The 13,874-nt window shown below is 38.1% G+C and overlaps 1 protein-coding gene across 10 annotated transcripts in view; it reads left to right on the top strand.

The window, feature by feature from the left end:
* L3MBTL3 (L3MBTL histone methyl-lysine binding protein 3) overlaps positions 1-13,874 on the top strand; it is a 74,240-nt gene that overhangs the window by 20,517 nt on the left and 39,849 nt on the right. For 8 of the 10 annotated variants that reach the window (XM_071740956.1, XM_071740957.1, XM_071740959.1 and 5 more), the window contains 5 exons: positions 2,753-2,864; positions 5,167-5,326; positions 6,327-6,492; positions 7,579-7,663; positions 9,968-10,059. In XM_071740956.1, the coding sequence (XP_071597057.1) occupies positions 2,753-2,864; positions 5,167-5,326; positions 6,327-6,492; positions 7,579-7,663; positions 9,968-10,059 (615 nt within the window). The remainder of the gene's footprint in view (positions 1-2,752; positions 2,865-5,166; positions 5,327-6,326; positions 6,493-7,578; positions 7,664-9,967; positions 10,060-13,874) is intronic. The other 2 variants (XM_071740953.1, XM_071740961.1) reach the window with 1 other exon arrangement.

Raw genomic sequence — 13,874 nt, 5'->3', positions numbered from 1 at the left:
TTCTTGATCACCTTCCCTCTGTATCAACTTCCAGACTGTCAAGACATTAAGGGAAGTACATGGGAAGACTGTGCTTACTGTATTTTAGCTTGGATCAATAGAAGTAGAAGAAACATTAAAACAGAACCTTTACCTTTAGGTCATTTTGTTTTCTTTTGTTGCCTGCTTTCTAAATAAAAGAGGCTTAGAAAAGTGTTGATTTTTTTTTTTTCTTGGACTGGTAAGCCACCATTAATCAAGATACTTTTTGTCGTGCTTCCAATAGTAGACACAGAGCATGTTGCTCTGGCAGGACTTACCCTGTGGTGGCTTTGTGCATCCTGCTGCTCTGTGCATTTATTGATCCCATTTTAAAGCAATTAACCTTTATCACAAGTTTTTCAATGTTTTTCCTCCCCAGCTAAAATCAGAGTACAACTTACCAGGCCTGAGGCATTCTTCTGGTCAGCTAAGGAGAGCTCAGTGTGCACAGTAATGCTGAGTCTGTAGTGGGGGAAGCAGTGTGTGAAAGCAGATGTATCTTATTCAAGTTTGAGTACAAACAGGAGCTGGAGACCTTGGGTGCTGACAGAGGCAAGAGTGTGGGCAAAAACTGGAGGCACAGACATCGGGCAAGGCAGCCCAGGAGCTTTTTCACACCCTCCTGCCTTGTGAGGCAGTAGTAAGTAGTTCCTCTCTGTCACTGAGGCCATCCTGATGTGGTGGCCTGACCATTCAAGAGTGGCTGCTGTAATTGTTTGGCTCTTGCTGTCATGAAGAGCCTCCAGTGACAGGGTAGCTGGTGGCAGACTTCCCTGCTATTGTTGGTCTTTCATTATTTGATGACTGTCAGTCAGCCCTCTGAAGGCAGAAGGGCTGGCAGGTCTCTGCTTTGGCTAGGGTGACCTCCTTGTGGGAGGACCCTATGGAGGAGGAACATCTGTGCAATGCTCAGAGCTGAACACCAGCCAGATAATGCAGAAATGTCTCAGGTGTTACTTGGACTGTTCAGAAATGCCTTTGGTGTGCATACTTTCTGGCTGATGCTGTATGAAGGTGCAGGAGAGTGTTTCCAGAAGTTGGTTAGTAACCTCCCTGTGACCTCTTAGTTCATGGGCTGCAGCACTGCATTTTAGTCTATGATCGCAGCCTTTTTGCTGAGGCAGCTGTTAAAGAGCTCTTGGAAGCAAGGAAGATTTTCCCTCTGGGATTTACCTGCTTTAGAGGCAGCAAACTACCAATAGCAACAAGCTTAACCAAAATAGGAACCAGGCTGGGTGAGTAAGTCAGCTGTAACACCCAAGGGTTCTCTTCTGGAAGGTAACTCCACTGCTTTTCCTTGGATGGAACAGCATGAATGTCTGTCCACAACCTGACATATGAGCATGTGGTGATAGTGCATTTGGTTGCTTTCAAAGCTGCACTCCTGGTCTTTCAGTCCAGATGGATTTATCAACAGTTTGTCCCCACTTACATATCTTTCGTAAGCATAGTTCATCACAAGTAAAAATCTTGGCTCCAGAAATTGTGTGATTGTGTGAGGTCTTCCTCTCTGCCCTTCAGCTTGTTATTTCTGAGCTGCTTCCATTCCTTAGGACCTGGTGGCTCTAGGCAAATGCTGAGCCTCAAAGGACTTTGTTAGTAAAAGCACACCATTGTGGTGTGTATGTCATGGGACTTACCTCTGCTTTCAGACAGAATGGCTAATTTTCAGTACTATACCATAGCAAGGTCCAAAGTGAGTAGGAGAGATTCATCCTGCAGCCCCTGAAGGCACAGAGGAGATCAGTGTAGTGCCAGGAAATTGTTCCCCTTCTCATTTTCCCAAGGATAAATTTCCTGATCAGAGAAACAGAAACAGATGCTACTGCCCTAAAGGAATAATCTTACAGGTGGGTGCTGGGGAGTTTTGAAAGACTCTTGGGCGTAATTTTTCATGTCTATCTCTGTTGGAGAGAGCATCTCACTGCTGGAGACCTGCCCTCTGTGGCAAAGGCCAGAGAACAGCCCCTTTGCTGTTAAGAGTAAGCTAACCACAAACAAAATGCTGCCATGAGTTCAACCCATGACCAGCTGGGCTTGCAGGCCAAGTAGTGACCAGGAAGCTGAAGTTTATTTGCATCTGGCAGCACTGCAACTGTTGCTGCATTTGGAAGAAGCTTTTTTGCTGGCAGCAGGACGGATATAATTCCCAGTGCTTCTGTGTAAGCACAGCATGTGGGGTATTGTTGAGCCTTGCTTCTGGCTGACAGCAATACCTCGTTCAGTGTGTAATTAAACAGCTCATAAACTGCCTTGAGATAGTTGTTTATGTGCACTTTACAGCAGAGAAGTACTGTGTTTTTGGAGGATGCTGAAATTTCTATACTCTGCAAAGCATTTATGTTTTGAGGTTCAGTTCCTTTTTCCATGACAAAAGTATTCAGTCACTGGAGCACGTTATTTTGCTGGCAATGAAAAGCATGTGGTTAGAGAATTTTCTCCTGAATTTTTGTTACTGATTTTTTGATCTTTGTTTGTAAGTTAGGTATCAATCTGCATGTGGACGCATCAATATCTATTACAAAATAATATTTTTAGATAACATGATAAGGTTTAATTTGTCTAAGCAAAAAAAGCTTGTTTCCAGTTCCTTGGGGATAAGCAGAAACACATAAAAATTAGGTAATATTGTGAAGACACAATGGAAAAGCTGTCTCGGTGAGTAGAAGACACTGTAAGAGAGTATTAATACATTTTTACTATTCTCTGTGCCACTTGTTTTGCATTGCAGTTCAGAGTGAATGAATTTGGAGCCCTGGAAGTAATTACAGATGAAAGTGAAATGGAAAGTGTTAAAAAGGCAACAGCTACCACAACCTGGATGGTTCCGACTGCTCAAGAAGGTCAGTTAAGAGGTGGTAAATATTTTCTGTGGTAGATTGTATTTTGTTTAATATATCAGTTTTTCTTAAAGATTGGTGTCGCCCAATAAAAAAGTTACTTGCTGTAATGCAAAGTATCTCTGCTGATGTAACATGTTTCTTGAATTATAAATTGGTATGAAATTAATATATTTTAAGTTAGAAGGAAATAATTCTGCTGCAAAATATCTGAAGTCCAATTACAGCCACAAATTTTTCTAACAGTAATTTTTTCTCATTTTAGAATCAGTATTTTCCCTCAATTTAATTTGCAAAATAGTAAATGTCTTACTTTAAATTGAGAATTCTTTAAATGTTATTTTTGTTGAGCTGACTGCCCACAGACTTTAATAACTGCCTCCAGTTCATTTGTGACCAAAGAATGATGCTCTGCAAACTGCCTTCCAATGGTACTAGCTGCTGCTCAGCTGCTGCCACCAAAATCAGTAAATATCTATACTGTTGCTTTGCTGCTGCTATGATTCTTCAGTATTAAAATTAGTGTGTAGTAACCATTTATGTTTATTTTGAATGATAAAATTGTAATAGTTGTAGCATCTGTCTAAGAAAAAAACATGTTTCCTGGATTTTAAATACAGATGTAAGGAAACACTGTTTTAAAGTTCAAGGAAAGCTGTTTATAGGGTCATAAATTCTGAAAACTTCGATACATTGACTCCAGCAATGGTACAGTGAAAGAAAGTATCACAACTGGTTTTGTGATTACTTACAACTACTTAGGTTTTCTTCCTCCTTGTTATTATATGTTGTCAATTTTCTTTTTAAAATTGTAATTTTGTAAGTCCTTTGGAAAGCAGACTTCAAAATTTTGGTTTAATACTCATCAGTATAAGCACAGTAAGCAAAGTTGATTAAAGTTTTTCCTTTGCCACTCCCCCACCATTAATTCTTAATTGTCATTGTGACTTTTCTGAATAGGTGAAATATTTACACTAGTGGCAAAGCAGTTCGGGCCTCATCTGTGAGGTCTGAAACTTCAAGCTACTTTTTTCTGTAGATGTGTCTCCAAGACTCTGCGAATTATCTTAGATTAAAATTTGTGATGAGAGTGGAAACAATGTGATGATAGCTCAACAGGTTATTTCCAGAGGCTTGCCTGGGGTCATGGTTATCTACAAATACAGATCCTTTCACCACAGTTTGGTAAACCTAAAAAAAAATAATGTGAAAAAAATAACATTGATACTGAATTAAAGTGTGTTTATAGACACATAAACGTACCAGGTAAGCATCCTACTGCCATCTTACCAATGTCCTTGTACTAATGTCCTTGACTAATTTGATGTTAGTAAGATAAAAATATTGCTAAAATTTTCCATCGTGAGAGGTTGGACTTGGTGATCTTAAGAGTTTTTCTCCAGCCATGACAATTCTGTGTGATTCTGTGTGAAATTGGTTTTTAGAACCATGAATTTTGCTGAAATGTAAATATAGCACAGAAATTATCTATTCTTCTAATATAGATATTATATACACAAAAATTCATTTGACTCTGCTTTCAAAGGCTGTACAGTGCTCAAGCAAAAGAAAATAGTTTCAGACTTAAAATCTAGAAACCTACCTTTTGAGGGGGTGCGAAGTTAACATGCTCTAGAAGCTGGACAACTTGACAGTGCTTCATAATTGCCTGTGAGTGAAACCTATGGCATCCTCTCCTAAGCTATATGCCTCCTCTGGGGAAACTGTAGCTTAGGATGAGTGAGCTACTAAGTGAGTAACTTAGTATTTGAAAATTTTTTTCTTACAAATGTGATGATTTTACATCTGGTAGACCACAGGCAGGCTGAACGATTAATATCTACTGCTGTGGCAGACTGCAGAAGGTAGTCAGTGATTAACTCCCAAAAATATATTCACTTATTGAGGGATAGTTCCCCACAAAATTTTTTTCCCGTGACCCTATATAGGTCAAAAATGAGGCATGTCAGAAGAGGTGATGGACTCTGTGCAGTGATGATTCTGTGGGCAGTCAGCATGGTGCCTGGCACAAAATTCACATCTTCTCTGAGTACCCACATCTAGAAATGTTGCTGCACCACTGATGACAGAAGCCTGAAATTGGACGATTCCTCTCAAGTGTTGCAATATGAAAACGTAACTTTCTTGTCAGGAGTATGGACCCCAGACAGACTCTTAACTCCCAGTTCTTCATTCTAATGAGAGTGGTGTGACTTCATTTTTCTGTTTGCTTGACAAGGCCTGCTGAGGATGGTTGGAAATGTATCACCTCTCCCTAAGTGAAGTTACTTTTTTCATTGTGCAGCCTTTTCAGAAAAGTCGGGGATCCCCACCAGGCTGAAGGAAACTGTAAAAATGGATGGACTTGTTTTCTGTGAAAACTGTTACTGCTATGGTACCGTAGAAGAATTTGTTCCTGAAGGGAAATTTTGCAGCCAGAAATGTGCCCAGCAAATGAAAAACAAGTAGGTGCTATTATAAAGCATAGAAACAAAGAATTTGGCATGAATACAGCATGAGATAAAGATGGTGGGCTGCAATGTTAATGGAGGGGCAAAGGGAGATACTAAAAAGCCATGTTTTGGTGAGTCTTTGTTGGATTATAGTGTTCTTTCACTGTTTCTCATGTAAGTGCCTTAACAAGGTTTGATTGTCTAGCACCAATGTTGAAGGCAGTCTTTTTTGCTCAGAATGTGCTGTGTTCTGCTGTCAGAGGCAAATGGTAAAACATTCTATGGGATGCATGAATCAATGTCAGGCTCCCACCTTGTTTTATATTCACTGGAATTAGTATAATCAGTAATGAGGTGGTTGGTGTGGTAAGTTAATTATAATTAAGTGGAAGAGCAGTGTTATAGATGACAATGAGTGAAAACATGAGCATACTGTAGTTTCTCTGTTCCTTTTCTTTTAGCTAGTGCAGTTCATCTTGTTGTAAAAGGTTTGTGCTACTATGTCCTTCCTATAATGTATATTACTGGATTATGGCAGTTTTTTACATCTCTGATTTTGTGCACTCCCCTTTATTTTTATCTAATTGCTTCAAAGTTTTCTGTTCTGATTGCATGATTAGCAATTTGGACAGTCACATACCAGCTTTCTCCAATAGGATTTGTCAGTCTTAACAATTACCTTTGCTTTCCTTTTGTAAACTATCCTGCAGTTGTAAACGATTCACAGTCTGCTTCTCTGTGAGACTTGATGGCACACAGGAAAAAGACACACTGTTTAAAACATGCAAAACTTGTTCAGCTAAGCTGACAGCTTTCCTTTTGCAGCTGTTGTTAGTCTTTCATACTAATTCTTTTGGCAGATGTAATTTGCAGTAGTATTTATAAGAATATATTCTGTATACCCTGTGTCTCACAAACACTTGACCTCCAGATTTACTCCCTTTTTACTTGCCCTGTGAACATGAGACATGAAATAATGTTGACTTCGTGTCATTGTGTTATTTTGAAATAGAGAACCAAAGGAGGAAAAGCCCAGTGTGGAATGCAATGGGGAAGATGATTTCAAAGGCATTCGGAAAAGAAAAGCAAAGTTACCTCTCAAAGAAGAGTCCAGGGATAATGGGGAGAAGAAAGAGAATCCTGATGAACCTGTTAGTATGCATCATGAACCCATTCCTGCAAGTATTTCCGTGGGAGTTTTGCCTTACGTTGTAATGTCAGTAGCTTGATCACCCTGCAAAGAGAAGCAACTGCATTACTGTACAAAAATTACAATAAGAATTAGGTTCACTTACCAATTAATTAGACCTCATGAGTAAATTATAATTATTGACAGTGAAATAGTGGGAGCTGCTTTTTGTCTCTTTTCTCTCCTTTTTTAAGAACAGAACAAAAATAATTTAAAGGAAAAATTATACTAACCTAGACTTGCTATGTATTCAGCATAGAAAAATTGTACATATTTTCCAACATCTCTTAATTTGTCATTGAACATGAATAAATTATTATAGACCAATAATTTATTTGTAAAGAAAGCAACATTACAGTTAAGAAGAGAATACTTTTGCTTGAGGTAATTTTCCTTAGAAAACCAAAGCTAAAGATTTGCTTTTGTTCTGTGTTGCAGCTCAGTGTACTTTAGGGCACCTTTTTCTTTTCCTTTTGGATTTATTTTACATTTTTGAATAAACCTATCACAGTAGTACCTTCCTGTCATGGTCATTTTCTTTTAATACTGGGTTTCATCTCAATAGCTGTACAGTGCTGGCATCAGCACAGTATGGAGGGAGAAGTGCTAACAAAACTCTTGATATGCTAACAATGAAATAAATGGAAAGGTTCGGTGCCATTTTATATTTAGAAAAGCAATTGGGCAGTAGAAAAAAGCAGATAGATCCTGTGAGGCGTTTTCCTTTAAATTATTTCAGAAGCACAAGCATACCAAAGATACTGTTATTTATCTCGAGCGCAGCCAAGGCCTGCTGAAGGCTTCATGATCTGTTTCTAGTTTAGACAAGGCTGGCTGGCTGTTTGTCAGCTGTTGAGAGTCTGTCTGTCATTTCCACCATGTTTGCCACTATTTGTCACTGATGGCTTGCATTGTTTTTATTAGTCATATGCAGGTTTATTTGAGATAGCTACATCAGTAGCTATTTAAATGAAATTCCGGTCAAACCTTGGATGTCTCCTTTTTGACTGTACTAGACTTCTGGAGGTTACTCTACTCTTAATCTAATGAGGTTACTATTTTCTTTTTAATTTAGGAGGACAAACCTGAAGGAAGGATCTTGAGAGTCTCACAGAGAGCCAGGAGAAAAAGAAAAGGGGAAATAACAGTTCTGAAACAACGTAAGTTAGACTGTGAAACAAAAATCTCATCAGTTCTTTAGGTAATATCCACCTATTACTGTGAATTGCCAGCGTTGTTTCACTGGATTTGTAATCCCTATTGAATACATTTTTGTCAATTCCTTAAAAAAGAGAGTGCTAGTATTACCTATAGCAATTAAGTTTTAAGGATTGAAGAGCTGTGAAAGCCAAGTGAAAACTGGGAGAAAACCCTGTCACTTGGAGATTGATTACCTTTTAAAAAGGGTTAGTTTATATACCTCGGGCAGTGTGGAGGATGATATAGTGAGTGTAAATGTAATTGGTGCACATTTTAGGGTTTTTTTGCATCCCTGTGAAGAGTGCTGGTATTAAAGGGAATCAGGTCCATTGAGTCCCCAGATGTTGAAAGACATCTATTAAGCAGAAGTGAAAGTTTACTTTTATTTCCTTGGGGATCAATTTTATATGTACTCTTATGTGCTGTAAATAGACACATTTATGGGACAGTTTAGGTATAATTGCTGTAATCAGTCCAAAGGGACCTACACTGCATCAAGCAGCATAATAAAACATGTTTTAAAAGACTGCTGTTTTTTCAAGACATTTCTATGACAGTTACTTCTATGAAGAACTGGAGAATCAGCTGCTATTATACCTGAGTGGTACACCAGCCACAAACAAAAATCTTGCTCTCTGAAGTGCTTCTTATGGTAGACTAGGAGCCATTACCAGATGTTTCTGGGCTACTTAATCAGCCCAGCTCCAAGTAGATCTGCTACACACTAGGCAGATAATACAGTGGTAGGAGATGCAACACCTAAAAGTTATGGAACATCCCCTTCCCAAGAAAGATCTCCTTCCCAAGATAGAATTACTCCTGAAATACAAATATTATTTCTACAGTTGTTTCCAAGCTGAGGTGATAAGAAGCGTGTGAGATACAAGCACAAAGCTGATGCTCTACTGAAATGACTGCTTTCCACTGACAGAATGATCCGTACAGATTTCTTCTGGGTTTTCTTATTTGGGAAAATGTCAGTTTAGCACAAGAGATTTGATATAAAAGACCAATTTATATTCAGAACAGAGCACATAACTGTGTATTATTGTGCTGAGCAGCACATCCCTTAAATGGAATAGATAAAAACTGGATAAATCACAAATAAAATGAATGTGCTTTAATAGTGCTGAGCGATTGCTGTGATTCTGAAAGTTGTTATTTTTCAGTTATGTTATCAGCTTTCTTCAGGAGCTTGGCATTGCTAACCATATTGTTATGGTTCATGTTTTAATCATAAAAGTGCTTAGCCAGACTATTACTTGTGGAGGTCTTTTGAGCAGACCACAGTCAGGATCAGGCCAGAATCATAACTGTGGACTGTGAGGAGTCCTTCTGGTATCAAAGCTTATGGTCTGAAATTCTAAGCTATATGTGCAGAGGAGGCATTTTAAATGGAGATCAGTAAACCAGAGTGGAGGTGTATGAAAGTAGATAGATACATAGCCAGTCTCACAAGCCAACTGTTTTTGAAGTTCCTAGTTTGCTATTTTAGTCACTGCCTTATTTTCAAGGCCTAAAACCTTACTCACTGATGTGACTGTAGCCACTATTAAAATTACTGTGCAAGTGTATGCAAGTGTCATACTATATGAACAAACCTGAAACTGGAAGTTACTGTCATATACTAATGACATGATGGAAGAAAAAAGAACGCACGGTGGTTTTGACAGCTTGGAAAATTTGCTGTTAAGTTGCTGCCTCTCCCCCCAGAACCATCATGCATACTATGAAATGATGAAGGAGGTTAGAAACATTCTGAATACTGTCAAAGAATAAAGTATTTCAACTGTGATTAAAAAAAAACATGCCATGACTGCTATCCAGTTGAAAATACTTTCCAGGAAAATAAATTCTTGAGGGAAAAAAAAAAAACTGGAAAATTGAGCTACTTCATGATTTTAACTGGTCTTTTACATATTTACAAATTTTGTTTCTTAATGATTCTTATGAACAATAAAGATAAACAGACTGAAGTTAAGACTTTGTAAGCTGACCTTGTCACCTGAAAGAGTTTGTTGGTACTAATCAAGATTTGAACTCCTGGAAGCCTTTCTTTACAAACCAGAAACCTTCGTGTTCCTGGTGCCATTAAAGCTGTAGCTTTAGCTACTTTTCCTGAAATAAGTCCTAGAAATACTAGGAATGCATTTAATAATATGTAGATTTGTAATAGGTATGTTGTAAACTTCAAAGTGTTTGGGTTTTTTCCTTGAGAATTTAACAGTTAGAGAATTCTTGTGCTATTGTGTGTTTCTTTACAGCTGTACCCTCTAAAGGAAGGCAAGCATGGTGTTGGGCATCCTATCTGGAGGAAGAAAAGGCCATTGCAGTACCTACTAAGCTTTTTAAGGAGGTATGACCTTCTGAGGTTGAAATCAGTCAGACATCTAAGATAATGAAATTTATTGGAAATAAATTCAAAAAAATAATGTGAAGATTCTGCAGTTCTCTGAGAGGAAACCTACTTGGTTGATATAATACTATACATCAGCGATCGTCAGGATACTCAGAACATGTGAAATTTGTTGTCTTTCACTGCTTTTCCAAATAATTCTGTAGTTATAGATGAATGCTGTCAGCTGAGACTACAGAAAGCAGATTCTTTTCCAAATCTGCAAGTTCTGGCTGTTATTTCTGATCTTAGGAGCTAAAAATCAGATACATACTATCGTATTTTTGTGCCATATATGTCTCTTTAAATATGTTGGTACAAAGGTTATCTTTTGGCTTGTTGCTTTTATTATGTTAACAGTCCTTTTCCAGCTCTTGTTGGCATTATATTTTGTTACTACATCAGATACTAGTTTGGCTTGTTCCCATTTTGCCTGGCAGCTGAGTGGATGTCACATCATCATGTCTTGCTTGTCCTTTGCCTGCTAGGGTAGTCTTTTTCATTTGTCACCTTAGCGCTTTCTCTAGTGTTGTCTCTCTTGCTTGGAAGAGAGCTCTATATGTAAATCCACAAAGCTTCCATGCTGTTCTCTTCTCTTGCAAAACCTGGCAAAACATATGAACATGTCTTAGCTGTTGCACTTCTGTCTATGTATATCTGGTATTATTTTTTTGATAATTCTGTTCTTGTAGTCTGTTTCTTGCATCCATTTCTTTCTGTTTGCTTTATACTTAACTGTGAAGTCTTTTGTACAGGAGTTAGCTTTTCAGCATACTTGGGCATGTGATGCTGACCTTCAATTGGTGCTTTTAGACATCATTGAGGTAAAAAGTAAAAAACTAGGACTGAAATTTACAGAATCCATAGATTTGTAGGTACAAGAACAGCAGTTACCTGGCCATCCTTAGTTACACCCCCTGTGCTATATACTGGTCAAAGAACAATCAAGAAAAAAAAACAGGGGTATGTAAGTCTGTCTGGAAGGTAGCATTGCTCTGCCTGTCAGAAATTCTGTGAAGTGCTGGTGCTGTTTGCAGGGCTGTATCAGCCTTTCTAGGCACTGCACATGGTAGTAAAGTCTGTAGTTTCACAAAGATGTGCTGATCTCCTGCTCTACTCTGCCTGTGGTGAGGTTGCATCTGGAGTACTGTGCCCAGTTCTGGGCTCCCTGGATCAATAAAGAGAGAAAACTGCTGGAGAGAGTACAGTAAAAGACTACAGAGGATTAGGGGACTACAGCATCTCTCTTATGAAGAAAGGCTGGAGGACTTGGGTGTTTTGAGTCTGGAGAAGGGGGGATCTTATCAATGCTTATAAATATTTAAAGGGTGGGTGTCTGGAGGATGGTGCCAGTCTTTTTTCAGTGGTGCCCAGTGATAGAACAACAGGTAATAAGCACCGACTTGAAATTAGGAAGTTCCATCTAAACTTAAGGAGCAGGTTCTTACTTCGAAGGTGGCAGAACACTGGGACAGGCTGCCTGGACAGGTGGTGTAGTCTCTGTCTTTGGAGATGTTCAAAACCCACCTGGATGCCATGCTGTGCAGCTTGCTCTAGGTGAGCCTGCCCTGGCAGAGGGCTAGATAATCTTCAGAGGTCCCTTCCAATCCCTAACATTCTGTGATTCTATTTCCTTTATTTTTCTCCACCATGCACTTTTCTCACTCAGTGCATCTTTTTTAATATTTTCTTTCTAAATCTTTAGCTCCTGCATAAGTCTAGCATTTTATTTAGTGTGCAGCATTTAAAGCCTGTAGCAGAGAGAGAATTGTTAATAACACTTAGAAGTAGCCAGGTAATATTTCTCCATTTTACAGATAGATAAGCAAGACACAGAAATAGCAGGATTTAAAAAACAAACATCACCAGCAATTTTGAGTCATTGATTTCCACTTGGATTTTGAGACTCACTCTTTTTTTCTTTTTTTCTTTTTTTTTTTTTTTTTTTTTTTTTGAGTTCAGATGCAGTACTTTTCATGGCTGGTTTTGTACCCTTAGCTAGGAAAGTTCAGGACAGTAGAGTATACTTGGCACTTCCTGGTACTTAAAGTTTAGAGTAATTTCTAAACTGTGACTGTCAAACTGTTATTGCTTCAGTAAAACAAAGTTATTGACCCTTGAATTTTAGCTTTTTTAATCTCTGACTCTGCTGGTGTGATCTTTTGGGTTTTCCATATGTTCTTGCACCATACATAAACATCTCTAATCCTCAATCTGATTTCTGCTCATTTGCTGACTCCTTTTATGTTTGCTCCCATTTTGTTGTTGTAACAAAGTATCTTTAAATGTTTGTTGTTAAGATAATGTGTGATTACTGTTTTTCACAGATTTACCTTCCATATAATGTACTAATAATACACATAATGCACAAAACTGAAATCTGTTAAATAGCATTAAAACTATTAGTCTTCTAAAAGTTAACTGTTATTTTGCTGTAACAGAAACCAAACAAAATACTGTGTTGCCTTAGGAGTTTTAGGTTGAATGATGGAAAGAATAGTGAGTAATTTGCATCTTAAATTTCAGGAAATATCTGTATGGTAACTGCTTAAATTTTAGTGTGTTGTGTGTAGAATTTTGTACTGTTTGTAGAATAATGCTTGTTACAATAATGAAAGAATTAACAGATCTGTGACTTTTTAATTGTTTCTTTTCTTTGTAATATTTTGTGTGCTTGCTTTTGCAAAATCTCAGTTACATTTCTGGCCACTGTTCCTCAGTGTATCAATACTTCTAGCATCTCAGTTTTCCACTGAGTTTTTTTATCTGTAAGATATTGATGATATAAACGGCATTAACAGCAAGTCTTTGCACCAAGATATACTTTTAAAATTTGAGTTTAGTAATTCAAAAAAAAACAAAGGCTGCTTTTGCATTCTTCTCAGGGAAGTATCCAGAATTATGTGTAGTGTAATTTCATTAAACTTTCATTGGTTATAAAAATACTAAGTGTAGGGATAGGACAAAATAATTTTACAAATTCATGTACTGCAGTCAGGTACTCTGATACCTTAACTGAGATCTACAAAATTATCTAAGCTGTTTTTAGATAGGGACTTAGACCTGTAGCTTGACCAAACCAGTCAATTAGCTGTTCACTTCCAGCTGATTTAAACTGGTCAGATTCTTCCTTTCCCCTTGACTGCTGCTCTTGCCCCTTGCTCTTTATTTTTTACACCTGGGCTTATTACTCAGTTAAATCAGTTGCAGCCAAAGCCACCAAAGAGAGGTTTCCTCTTACTTCCAAGTGGGTGAGACCTCTCCAAGTACGTCCCTTGATACCCTTCTCTTTCCATTGATTGCAGAGGTTCTGCAGATGGCTAGAGAGCATGTATAGCTTTTAGACAGGAACAGAAGGAAGGGGGATCATATAAGATGCTGCTTCTGTGTTTTGTCTGTAACTGTGTAGGTCACAAAAACTGTCTAGTTGTGAATTTGGTAAACTGTGGAAAACCGTCTTGTTTTATTCAGATTTTTTTTTTCCTGATATTCCCTCCAATTCAACCTTAGTATCTGCTAGCTTGCTTCCTCCTTTTAGCAGATGTCAGGGAGCAAAACTGTTCATGGAAAATGAGGTAATTGGGACTGAACATTCAAAGGACAAAATGGCATGAAAGAGGCCACCCCTCTATACATACAGTGTTCTGTATTCCTGCCTTGCAGTTTGTCTTTGATAGCCTGAGATGTAGAAATGAAAAGACAAAATAGAGCATTATTGTTTGTGTTATTGTGTTATAGGAAAGATGACAACCATGTCTAAGTGTCACTGTACAGGC

This window comes from Heliangelus exortis, chromosome 3, assembly GCF_036169615.1.
Source record: "Heliangelus exortis chromosome 3, bHelExo1.hap1, whole genome shotgun sequence".
Lineage (NCBI taxonomy): Eukaryota > Metazoa > Chordata > Aves > Apodiformes > Trochilidae > Heliangelus > Heliangelus exortis.
The sequence above is the reverse complement of the archived record's forward strand: the minus strand, read 5'-3'. Positions and strand labels throughout refer to the sequence as shown.